The sequence below is a fragment of the Protopterus annectens genome, chromosome 6.part0 (assembly GCF_019279795.1).
Source record: "Protopterus annectens isolate FY-2018-M chromosome 6.part0, PAN1.0, whole genome shotgun sequence".
NCBI classification, from domain to species: Eukaryota; Metazoa; Chordata; order Ceratodontiformes; family Protopteridae; genus Protopterus; species Protopterus annectens.
This window is the reverse complement of record NC_056737.1, coordinates 1,467,551,287-1,467,563,570: the sequence shown is the minus strand read 5'-3', so window position 1 is coordinate 1,467,563,570 and position 12,284 is coordinate 1,467,551,287. Positions and strand designations below refer to the sequence as shown.

The 12,284-nt window shown below is 35.5% G+C and overlaps 1 protein-coding gene across 1 annotated transcript in view; it reads left to right on the top strand.

Moving 5' to 3' along the window:
* Positions 1–12,284, top strand: part of LRP1B (LDL receptor related protein 1B) — a gene marked incomplete at its 5' end in the record, with an annotated part of 5,941,474 nt that overhangs the window by 3,383,142 nt on the left and 2,546,048 nt on the right. The window contains one exon of the mRNA XM_044073672.1: positions 11,355–11,547. Within this exon, the coding sequence (XP_043929607.1) occupies positions 11,355–11,547 (193 nt within the window). The remainder of the gene's footprint in view (positions 1–11,354; positions 11,548–12,284) is intronic.

The window sequence follows — 12,284 nt, the reverse complement described above, 5'->3', positions numbered from 1 at the left end:
CTCTAGGTCCACTCATCCATTCTTCACTATTAAGTCTAACAATAGCACAATCATATTAGCAGACAACCAAACTAAGCTCCTAGGAGTAATAATAGATACTAACCTCCCATTTGATGTGCATATCGACACACTATAAAGTCCATCAACAAAAAAATAGGATCCCTCTACAAGGCCAAACATTTCCTAACACCTTTTGCTAGGGTTGCTATTGCCCGAACCCATCTTCTCTCCAATCTCCTTTATGCCTCACCAGTATTTACAAACCAGTCTAAAAATTACCTCGGCAAACTATCTTCTTGTCACTGCCATATAGCTAGATTCGCCACAGGTATGGCATACAGGATGTACCACTGCAAAAACCTAGCTCAACTTGATTGGCTTGAATTTCCTTCCCTTCTTAAGCTTAACCAGCTTACAGTAGCACAGAAAATTCTCAACCATCCGGACAATACCCCAACCCTTAAGAGCATTATTAGCCCACATAATGCCAGTAGACCACTTCATTCATCCAACAAGCTATCAGTACTAACCCCAAAATCCAGCAATACAGCAGGTGATTCCCTGTTTGCTAACTCAGTGGGTAAAATTTGGAACCTTCTTCCTGCAACTCTTATCCAAGAACCATCTCTTCCCCTAGTTAAAAAAGGCCTCACAATATACTTTAGAACTAACTGGCTCTGCCCTGCCTAAACCCTGACTAACACAATCCAACATCTTGGTCTTTTTCTAGCCATTAGGCTATCAGCAAGCAGATACTCCACTCATTTGTTCTGTCATGTCTTAATGTACAGTTATGCCTGCTGATTTTACCCTTTCTGTATACTATTGTGATTCCTATTGTGCTTTAAATTTGTGAAAATATCTATTTCATATTTTGTCTGGCTCTATTAACCTTTAGCATATGCCTATGTGTTCCTAATGTGTTGAACTATCTGAAATATCATATCTAAATCCTCTGCTCTCTTGGAATATTATTGTACTATTACTATTATTATTATTATTATCATTGTGGAGCTTTCTCCCTGGGCCTCTGCCGAAAATGGACATGTACCCAGTCAGACTATCCCGGTCAACAAATATAAAATAAAATAAAATAAATAAATAAATCTGCATGCAGTCTGCATGTTCTCAGTATATCTATATTCATTTTATGCACTACAATCTCCCAAAAACATGCTGCATAATTGTCCACACTACATTTTTGCACATGCATGCATATAGTATTTACCCTTGCCATTGAGTTACAGATTGTGGATGAAAAAGGTGTTCACCCAATTAACATAAAAAATAAATGCACCAATGCATGCTTTGTGGCTTATACATTTCTAAAAATGCTATCAACCTTCTCAAATAAGAAACAAATAAATTAACAAATGTACTGAGATAAAACAAGCAGATTACTAATGTTTATCATTTTTTGCAGTCAAGGTTTCTGAATTATCCCAGCATCCAAAATTCACTTTGCTCTGCAAAGATCTTAATTTTATTGATGTGTTTTCTTTCAAGTGGAGATTTCTAATGGCACAAAACCACAAACATTTACAATGTCACATATACACTGAGAGATTCTTTTCATTCCTGCCTCGAGTTCAAAGAAAGAAATTTATTCCCATCTTCAAGATATAAAGACAATTTGGCTGTATCAGGAGTCCCTTCCCCTGGGACAACAACCTTTCATGATTCTGCAGATGTTAAAGCATATATTTATATTTAGGACTTCTTGAAAAAGAATCTTCATCCTTTACTCGGTGCCGTGAGAAAAATAAGACAGATTTGTACATCCTTGCAACAGGGAACTAACTAACCTTCTGCAGAAAAGAATATGCATGTGCTCATGAGCACACATAAACACACTCGTGCATGCACAAACACACACACACACACACACACACACACACACACACACACACACAAACATGCACTGTGTGAGCATGTGTATGTGTGTGTGTGTGGGGGGGTGTGTGAGTGTGTTTATGTGTGCTCATGGGCACATGCACATGTATGTTTCAGTGTGGCTGTCAGTCTACGTGTATACATGTATCTATATTTGTGTCTGTATATGTTTAGGTTAAATAGGAATTTCTAAAGAACTCTTGTTTGTATTTTATAGATTCATTAATATTTACAGCAAGTTTATACAAATTATTTTGGACAAATTTGGAATTCTCCATTGTCTTATTGCTCAATGGAGCACAACGTTGCTTGAAGTGCTTATGATAAGGACTGCTTTCCATGACCAACATATTTTATTAATTTCACTTCTTACTTGATTAGCTGAAGCTCTTAACTTATATACACCTTTCATCTTTGCTTTGCCATTTACATGTGACTAGGCTATTTGTTTTTGATTATTTATATGTTTTCTGGGATGTCGTTGCATTAATGCAGTCAAATGATTGCATTCTCATGTCTCTTTAATTGCTTCTTCAAATTACACTGCATCTTGTTTGCTTAGAGCTTAGAGCTCTGTTTGTTCTGGACACTGGCAAAGAATGTTTATATGCTCCTAATGGCTTGCTAATTTTACTAACAGGAAATAAACAATATGTCCATACATTTATTGCTACTTTTTATTGTTTTTGCAATTTTAAGCACAGCAACTAGCTTATATTACCCAACATTTTGATTTGTATTTGCCAGCTGCATTTGCATTGAAGGATAAAGAGAGTTCTGAATATGCCCCAGGTGAGCAATATCGGTGGCTATGGTGTCTGCTGCTGTTGAAAAGGGGAGGGGAAAAAAGAGAAGAGGCTGAGCCTATGTGCCTCTCTCTGAGGGTAGAGGAATGACCATGTCAGGGGCAGAGAAAATGGCCTCAATTCCTATTAAATCTAAAAAATGATTGCCTGTTTCCACTACAAAAAATGCACCCCATAGAACAGCTCCAATAATTTATTCAAGGTTCTAAATCCAACAGTCACACTCAAGATTAAGAAGTTTCATTCTTTATTTGAAATGCAACTTCATCAGAATCAAAAGTATGTCATTTCCTGTCACATTTATATAAAAAACAGTTATCAGCATGCTAAAACATTAATTGAACTTGTTAATTGTTAATATAAATAAGCATTAAGTATAATGTTAAGAATTCTTCATAATAAAAACAGTGTAAAATTCATAATTAAAATTCATTAATAAATATAACAATACATTTGTTATGCTAAGAATTATAAATTGAATCACTGTAGTTTTTTTCCGCAAATTCAGTAAACTAAAAAGTTCCATAACTATACACAACTATACTAAGTTTTATACTTTGTCAGGTTTTTATCATTAAAGGATTGCTAATAGAAACTTTTTCACTAATACCTGGGAAAAGTATAACATTCAGCAACAATTGCCAATAAAGCACCCTATATTCAGGAAGAGCCTTCCAATTGCTACCCCTCTTGATATCTTGATATCTTCTCCAAAACATAAAAAAAAGCTTGTTAAACCCATTTGGTAAGTCCATTTCTATCATAGTTTTTTATTTTTTGCATAAACATGCTGATAAATACACTTCATTAGTGGATACTTCTTTTTTCTCACATAAAAAGCAGGATAAGTTATACATGCTATAATTTAAACCATTTCACTTGTGTAATATTGTCTACCATCTCGAGAAATTAACCTTGGTAATTCCCCACTACATCTTTACCATCTAAAATCAATCTACACTGCTTACATTATCCACATTTCCTTATTGTTCCTCCAATATTTCTTCCTTTTTTCACTTCTCGTACCATTTTTAAAAAATAAATTGATGTTTTTACCCTGTTTTATACTAATGTGGGATTGAGTCCCACTTTAGTATTCAGTGCCAGTGTACCAGAGGCACCATCCCAATTATTTTTTAACCCAGTTATTTTTAAGATCATTTTTATTTCATTAAAACCTTGACCATATGTTAAAGCCTTAGCGCAGTTTTGTTTGTGAGATCTAAAGGGTTTTGACTACCAATTACCATCAAGAAGAGTGGCAAAGTATGATTTGTGTGCTCATTCCAGAAAACAGCATCATCTGCGGGTTTACATCCCTCCTGAAAGTGAGTTGCAGTCCAGCATTACAACCAGTACATTTCCTCAAGCGAAGAATGTCGACTGCACTTGCATCAGGCATTAAGACTGTAAAGAGAAAAGACCTATTGATGCAATATGTTTAGCTTTTGGCAGCACTTTTCAGGACTCGTGTTGTGTGATAGGTGGTGTTGAGCAGGTTTCAGGTATATTTTGAGGGACAGATGGAACAAAGACGGGGAAAGGTAGAGCTTTCCAGAGTTCCATAATTGTGTAATATTGGTAGACTATGGAAATTGGTACACATTTAAAAAATCCTGGCTTTGCTCCTATGTCTCATAGAATGCTGTTGGTTATTGTTTTATTCTTTTGGTGTCTGTTACAGAGAGATATAAATTGAAAGTTTTATAAAGCATGTTTAAGTTAAAGAATAAATTAATGTAAAGAATATTATTTTTCTTGCATAATTTTAAAATGTTATTTTATATATCAATTACATAATCATCTTCTATTGGTCAAAAGTCAATGAACCAACTTTATCTTCTTATATTGGCCCTGTTAGATCAAATTATTTTTCTTTTTATCCATTTTGTGCTTGACATATAAAGCAAACATGGCAGAGGGGTCATTGCATTTGTATGTCTAACACATGTATGTAAATAAGAACAATATACATCGGTGCTTTAAGTTAGTGCAAAACAACATGAATAAAGTCCAGGACCTCTCTGTGAAATTAACTCTTTAGTATTCACACTTAAGTGCAGTAATTGCTGATTAATGTCTCTACATTACTGCATTGAGCAGCGTGACAGATTTCTTTTGTTTTGAGGATGACTTTAAAAGAAATAATGTTTATGCTTCTAGGGTACATACTGTTTTTGCAATCCTGGCAGATTTGTCTCATTTCTGAAGGAGATACACTGATATGCCAAATACAGAGATAAATAATTTGTATCCAGTGATATAGTTCAGTGTTATTTTGAGTTTACAAGTATTACAACTTGAATGAATTACTATGCTAGTTTATGAATGAACTGCACAATCTAGAGGTATGCTTTATAAATTAAAAACCTTGACCTTATTTTATAATGTAGGATGCAACATGCAGCTAGCATACAACTGTATAACAAGTATTCTTGCAGCTATTTGCCTAGACCTGTTTCAGCACTGAAGTGACAATACTGTAAAAACTTTTTCTTACACTCTGAGTAGGTACAATATTATTTCTATAGCACCTGCAAAATCCAACAGTCTTACATGTGCACCTAGTGCAATCATAATAACTTAAGATTCAGTTTTTGTATGCTTTTTACAATGGAAAATCTATACTTTTTAACCAGTTAAAAAAATACTGTAAAGCAAAAACTACTGTTCCCATACGGATGATGGTGCCACTCTCAGTTTGCTGTCCCCTCACCACTATAGGAATGAATGAATGAGGGCTCTGTCTTCAGGGAGATTGAACCAGTCAACTGAGTAGTGGAAGATAGTTTTGCTGGACATAATAGGACCAGAACAAAATGAAAATTGAAAAAAAAAAAAAAAAACTTGGATCTGTTTTCATTTAAGGAGTTGATGATTGATATAATTTTCTGTCACTCGTTAGATTTCAATAAACTGCAGTTTCCTAAGCAATACAGATATGTAACACAGACTATATTGGAGGTAATCAAAAATATATACTATGAAAATAATTTCCATCCAGAAATAAGACTAATGGAATGCTATATCAGAAATACATAAAAAAACAAAGAAAATTGTTTTCTTTGCCTTGGCGGGGGGCTTCCAGCAATCTTCATATGTGGGGACTGTAACCCCCATATCCCTGAAAATTTGGATATATTAACTTTGTGACTGCACAACACTGGAGAAAAGGAAGAACTTCTTACATTCCACCTTTTGCCAATCTCACACTAAACTCCCCTATTGGTGTTTAACCACCTATTCAAGAAAACATGCAAACAGACATCCACAAAATCATTTTCTCTATCCTTTTCTCTGACACACACATTAAACACAGGATACTACACATATACAGCACATACAACACACTCACAACACCATCAAACACATACGCACACACAAATCATTACACTAAACATTGACATCTTTGCTGCTTAAAGCACTCTGTCATTAACATTACATGTCAATAAGAGGGGAATCAATACAAGCTGATGATTCCTGTTTCAACAAAACTATTACTTTGACTTTTTACTATTTTATTTTGGTGAAGGCATTTTTTTTTCTCATAATTGGTCCCCATTGATTACTGTTTGGACCGTAACAGCAATGTGGTGTACAGGTAACAAATGCTGTTAGACAAAAGCGCAGTTTCCAATGCAGCTTCTACATAGCAGTATACATCCAGTACTGACACCACACAATTCACTCTAACATATTTTTTTTCTTTTTCCTGGGATTTTAACAGTGAATGAGCCTACCCACTGTACCAATATCACACCAGTACTTAGTGTACACTTCAGTAGCCCACTGTACCAATACTCAGTGTACACCTCAGTGACTCACCATACCAATACTTAGTGTACACCTCAGTGACCCACCATACCAATACTTACTGTACACTTCAGTGACCCACTGTACAAATAGTGTACACCTCAGTGACCCACCATACCAATACTTACTGTACACTTCAGTGATCCACGGTACCAATACTTTGTGTACACCTCAGTGAAGGGTACTGCAAGGAGGGAATTGTACATCTACAGTGCAGGTCTATATTTGCACAACACAGTTGTATAATTGCAGATTAAAAAATCATGTTTGATATTTGATTGATTGTTCAGTTTTAGCCAATAGTTATTATATAGCCGTTAAAAAGTAAGGATGATGCCAGATTTTCTTATGTTTTTAAGTCAGTCTTTGTAATTAACTACTGCATGTTATAACAAAGAATGAAGCTGCTTACCAGCCCTGTTATTTAACAAAGGTCTGTATGCAGTTTTTGTAACTGTCCTGTATTCTTATTTTTTTTTTCTTTATTTAGATTCTTGTTAGTTTTACATGGTGGTACTTTTGATAATAGTTATGTTGTGAAGAATGTTTTATATTAAAACATATGCTGAGTGCATCCAGTTTTACCTTTCCTATTCTTAAGAGTCCGAGACTGATTTTGCTGCTCTGGAGGACCTCTTTGCTTCAGTTCTGTAATGGGCTGCTGCCCATCTATCTTAAGCTGAACCCAGCAAAAACTGTGGTTTTGCTTATTTACGCTACCTTCCATATGTCACGCCTACCACTGTTTTCCCCTGTAATGCTTTGTCGGTGAAACAAGCTGGAACCTGTCATGTCCATGCTCTGGATGTGTTTATTAATCATATGCTGGCATTTAGGGACCAGGTCTCAGCTTTCATTAAGACTTGTTATTTCCTTCTTAAGAATATATTGTGGATCAAGTAACATTCCTTCTTCAGACTTACAATGTTGGTACAGGCTCTGGATATTTCAGCTTTTTACTACTGCAACACTCTTTGCAATGGACTTAAATGTCAAGGTTAGGCGGGTCTCTGGTGGATGCAGAAATCATTATCTAAAAAGCTAAAAGTATCTTCAAAATCTTGATTTTTATCTACTACCCACCCAGCATCCTCAGTTCTTCTTATCTAAAATACTGTTGCAAACTATACCCCAGTTCAACAGCTAATGTCTTTAGCTGAGTGGATGGTTGAGGTTCCTTGGACCTAGTTGGAGACATCTGGAAGGTTATTTGTTACCGGCTTTGCCCAGTCCTGTGGGACCAGCTACTTCCATTGATTCTTCAGACGTAATTCTGAGTATTCCTTTCAGAAGGTTCTGAAGCACCATCATTCTCTGAGAGTCCGTTGGGACCATATTAAGGGCACTTTATCTGCTTTGCAATCATTTAATTATTGATTTTAATTTTAACATTTTCTGCATTTTTTTGGGGTGGGTGGGTACCTTTAGTATTATTTTGTTAATGTCTTGTGCAAAATGTCTAGGCTTGTGTCATTTGAATAACTTAAACTAACTAACTAACTAACTAACTAACTAACTAACTAGCTGACTAAATAAATGAATAAATAAAGGATAGCTTGGGTTTTGTCTCTAGATCTGAGTCCAATTTGGCTGGAAAAAATGTTCATGGTGGTAAGGCAATACATATGGGTGGGATCTGCATGGAGTTATAAAAAGATTTAGAAAAGCTTGCAGTACAATGGCTGTTGCATTTCCTGAATGTCACATGCCATCTATTAACAATGTCTCTGAAGTGGCAGGTTGGGATGGTGGCTCAGATCTTTAAGGACATAGAAAATAATGTTTTCACCTAAACAGAACAAGTTGCTTAGCTTCATGCTGCCGCTGTCAAAAGACAGTTACTATCTACATCTGTTTTTGTGGATATTTAGAATATTCATGTCCACTTATTATGTCATGTGCTATGTGAGGTGCACTGGGATCCCTGATGCAAGTTACCCAGCCACTTTATGAAGCAGAAAGATTTATGCCCATGTTTAGCATTTAGTCAGATTTGTTCAAGGTGTAGATTGTTTCATGAGGGACGAGTCCTGTAGTTACTCTATTTCATGTCTTTTTATGGACAGTTTGACACAGGAATGTTCTAGTTTGGGGATCCAAGGATGACATTTCTCTTGCAGCTGATGGTCTTGTTTTTTTCTTCTCTGCCCATGACGTTGGTCTCTCACTGGTCTGATATTTTGCTAAGTTTGAATCATGTTTGATTATGATCAGCACTTGTAAAGGTGTAGCATTTACACTCTCCTAAAAAAGTGGATAGTCTTATTCTGCATGAGATGGTCAAATAAAACAGTGGAGGATGTTTGGAAACTCATGGCTTTATTCATGAGTGGCTGTAAAGAATGGGTTCGGACAGAGCTTGCAGTATTACCCACACTAAAGCAGTCTGTTGTTGTGATGTGTGATCTCAGTTCTCACAAAGCTCATGTTATTAATCAGTTTCATTTCCCATCCTGACCTATAGCCTCACGTTGTAGGCAATGGTGGAGAGAAAGCAATAATCAATACATCTGGTAGACAATTACTGAACAAGTCACTGGGAATTACATATATGACAGCACAGGTTTCAGTTATCTGGAAGGCATTTTTGAATAGCACTGTTGGTTTTTGATACAGAGGGTCCAGCTCAGTTGCTTCCGCGCAGTTCCTTATTTTTTTCCAGCATATCACAGGGATACTCCAACACAATACAATTGTAATACTTTTTTGCACTGCCCAAAACAGGAGACCCTGGAGGAAACTAGTCTGTTAGAAGGACAATATATTTTCTTTCTTTTTTTTCTTTTTTATTTATGTATTCTTTTTTTCCTTTGTGTTTTAATCTATGCGCAACACATGAGAAAAGTGTTAGGAAAGTGCATTAAACTGCATATTTAGCAACATTAGTCTGCAGAGTATTTTGTTTTGCATTCATTTTCTTTAATGTTGTCAGTAGAGATACTTTCTTAGAATGTAGTGAAATTCTGATTTGTAAAAATAATATATATATTGATTCTTTTTGTCCTTAAGTCTGATTTTGTATGTTTCCATGGAATGCATACATACTTTAAGAGCCCCAGATGGAGAAAAATTATTCTTTGAAATATACACTTAGTTCTTCCTTGAAGCAAAAGAACGGGTACTTACATAATCACCTGTAAAATTGTTGGTTACCTGAGAAACACTAGGGCGGACAGATCTGAAATCCTGTCTACTTGTACACTGATTCAGATTATATGGCTGTGCATTCCTTGAACGTCCATTGGTTCTGATTACACTGCTGTGCATTGCTGTGACAAGGGATGTGCATTCACCCATTCCTTGTACACAAGACCTCCATATGCTAAACTCTGTTATGCATGATATCTTCTCACATGTTGCAGCATACATCATCATTGCAATCCTTCTGGATTTAATAAGCAGACATGGGCTGCTTCAGTTGCATTCCAGCCAGTGTGTTGGCTATTATTTAAAACTGGCCCATCCGGGTCATTCTCAGGGCTGAGCTGCTTGTGAATCAAATCTTTGTTGTACACTATTAGATCAAAAATAGAAAAAAAACCCATGTGTTGGGTATGGGACTGTAAACATTATCTTACATTTATGGGAAACTGACAGATTCCACCAGTGATATTCAGACTCTTACAATAAGACAACAGATGGTAGCATGAGATGGACAGGCAATAAGACAACAGACTGTAACATGAGATGGACAGGCAATAAGACAACAGACTGTAGCACGAAATGGACAGGCAATAAGACAACAGACTATAACATGAGATGGACAGGCAATAAGACAACAGACTGTAGTGCGAGATGGACGGGTAACAAGGGCTGATGCTAAAGTATGTCCATATGATCTGTGAATGCTATATAATTAAACATTATTAGATATACTGAAAGAAGCAGTCACAAGTGCTGCAGAAAATAAGCTGTAATCCTGATGAAACTACTTTCTACCTCTCTGAACGTATGTTATAGAGATGCTCAGCTCAGTGTGGCTATGATTTGTGATTTCACTGCATGTTGTGTATCAGTTATAGTTAAGTTTCTAAAAGTCTTCCCTGGATAAGTTTATAGAGAATTTAACATTTATGAAGGCATACCTATTAGAACATGCAATAAGAGAAAAGAATGGGGTTAACATATTCCATGCTGAAAAATAGTTGATAATGATCTAGACATTTCCAATATATGTGTGCTAAAAGTGAAGCTGATGTGTATTTGCATAAATTTTGTAAGTTTAGTACAGGAAACTATAGCATATGTTGCCAGTACTGGTAAATGGAACTCACTATTAATTCAGGATATTACTGTAGTGTAACAGATTAAAAATGTCAGTCCTGTCCTGTATAAACACAGACCTATGAGTTACTGCAATTAGTGTACCAAAAGTACCATACTTACGTCTTTCATCACGAAGACTTATGAATGCTATAGTAAGTGTGATCACGTATCCAATGTGGTTGATATTCTAAAGGAAATCTGTGAAAAAATCTTAATGAATCTCAAAGGACTTGCTACAGCTTTCCCAAGCAACATTTTAGGGTATGTTGTTAATTTCAGTTCCAAAGCTTATTTTCTTCCCTGACTCTACATTATCTGTAAAAGTAGATTTCAGGTTTGTTTTAATCATATACATCCCTTTTCCCCATAGTTTATTACACCATCTTAACAGTGAACCGGAAAAATTTTCTCACTATTTGTTATTTACTACTGCAGTCTTTGAATAGATGGCATGGGCTGTGATTATGAAAAAATAAGTCTCCCTACACTATAAAACAATACATTTAAAGTGGGGATTTTACTTGATGTATGCTATGTACATGCTCATTAATTATAGCTTTTATTATATCATAACAGGTTATTGTGAAATCTAGGCCTGGAACATTCTTTGGCCTAGCTGTTTACGGAGACTATATCTTCTGGTCGGACTGGGTGAGAAGAGCGGTGCTGAGAGCCAGTAAATATACAGGAGGAGAAGTAAAGGTTCTGCGTGCTGATATACCTCATCAGCCGATGGGAATTATTGCTGTAGCGAATGACACAAACAGCTGTAAGTTACTTTTAAAGTAATTCCAACTCTGTTCTAAATCAAAATAATTTTAATTGGTTTGAATAGTATTCCGAAATGTATAATTTTATTTTAATGGTCTTTGTGTTATAAACTGCAGTCAAAAATGTGAGTCAAAATATACATGTAAATTCGTACTGACTGGATAATCAAAGCATTTGTTTATGCTTGAAGTACCAGACACAATTCACAATGGCTGTATCTCAACACAGTGATTTGATTATATATTGTTTATTTATTTATTGACATTTGATTATTTTAGGGGACGGAATAAATACCTGTAACATTTATTACTTCAAAGGCTAGTTATTATGAGCGGAAATGTAGCTACCTTAATTCTTTTTAATACTAGCTACTCTTTTTATGAATCACCATTTAGGAGAGCCTGAGAACTCAAAGAATAGAATATGGCAAAATATTTAGGCACAAGTCACTAACAGTAATTATTGAGATTCTTCACATTTCCCTAATATCCCTAATATTCTCCATGATGTAGGTATTTATAAGACTGCAAATATTTTCATTTCCTTACATGTGACTGCTTAATCAGAAAAATGTTAGTGGCATCCAACATTTCAAGTTATCAACAAGGTTTCTGCATGCATTGGTTATTCCCTGGCATTACATTATGTACGTTTTGATGCGGCTCTTATGTATTAATTATTACCTTTTGTATCTGCTATGACAGTGATTTTTCATTTTAATGCAGTCTTCCCATA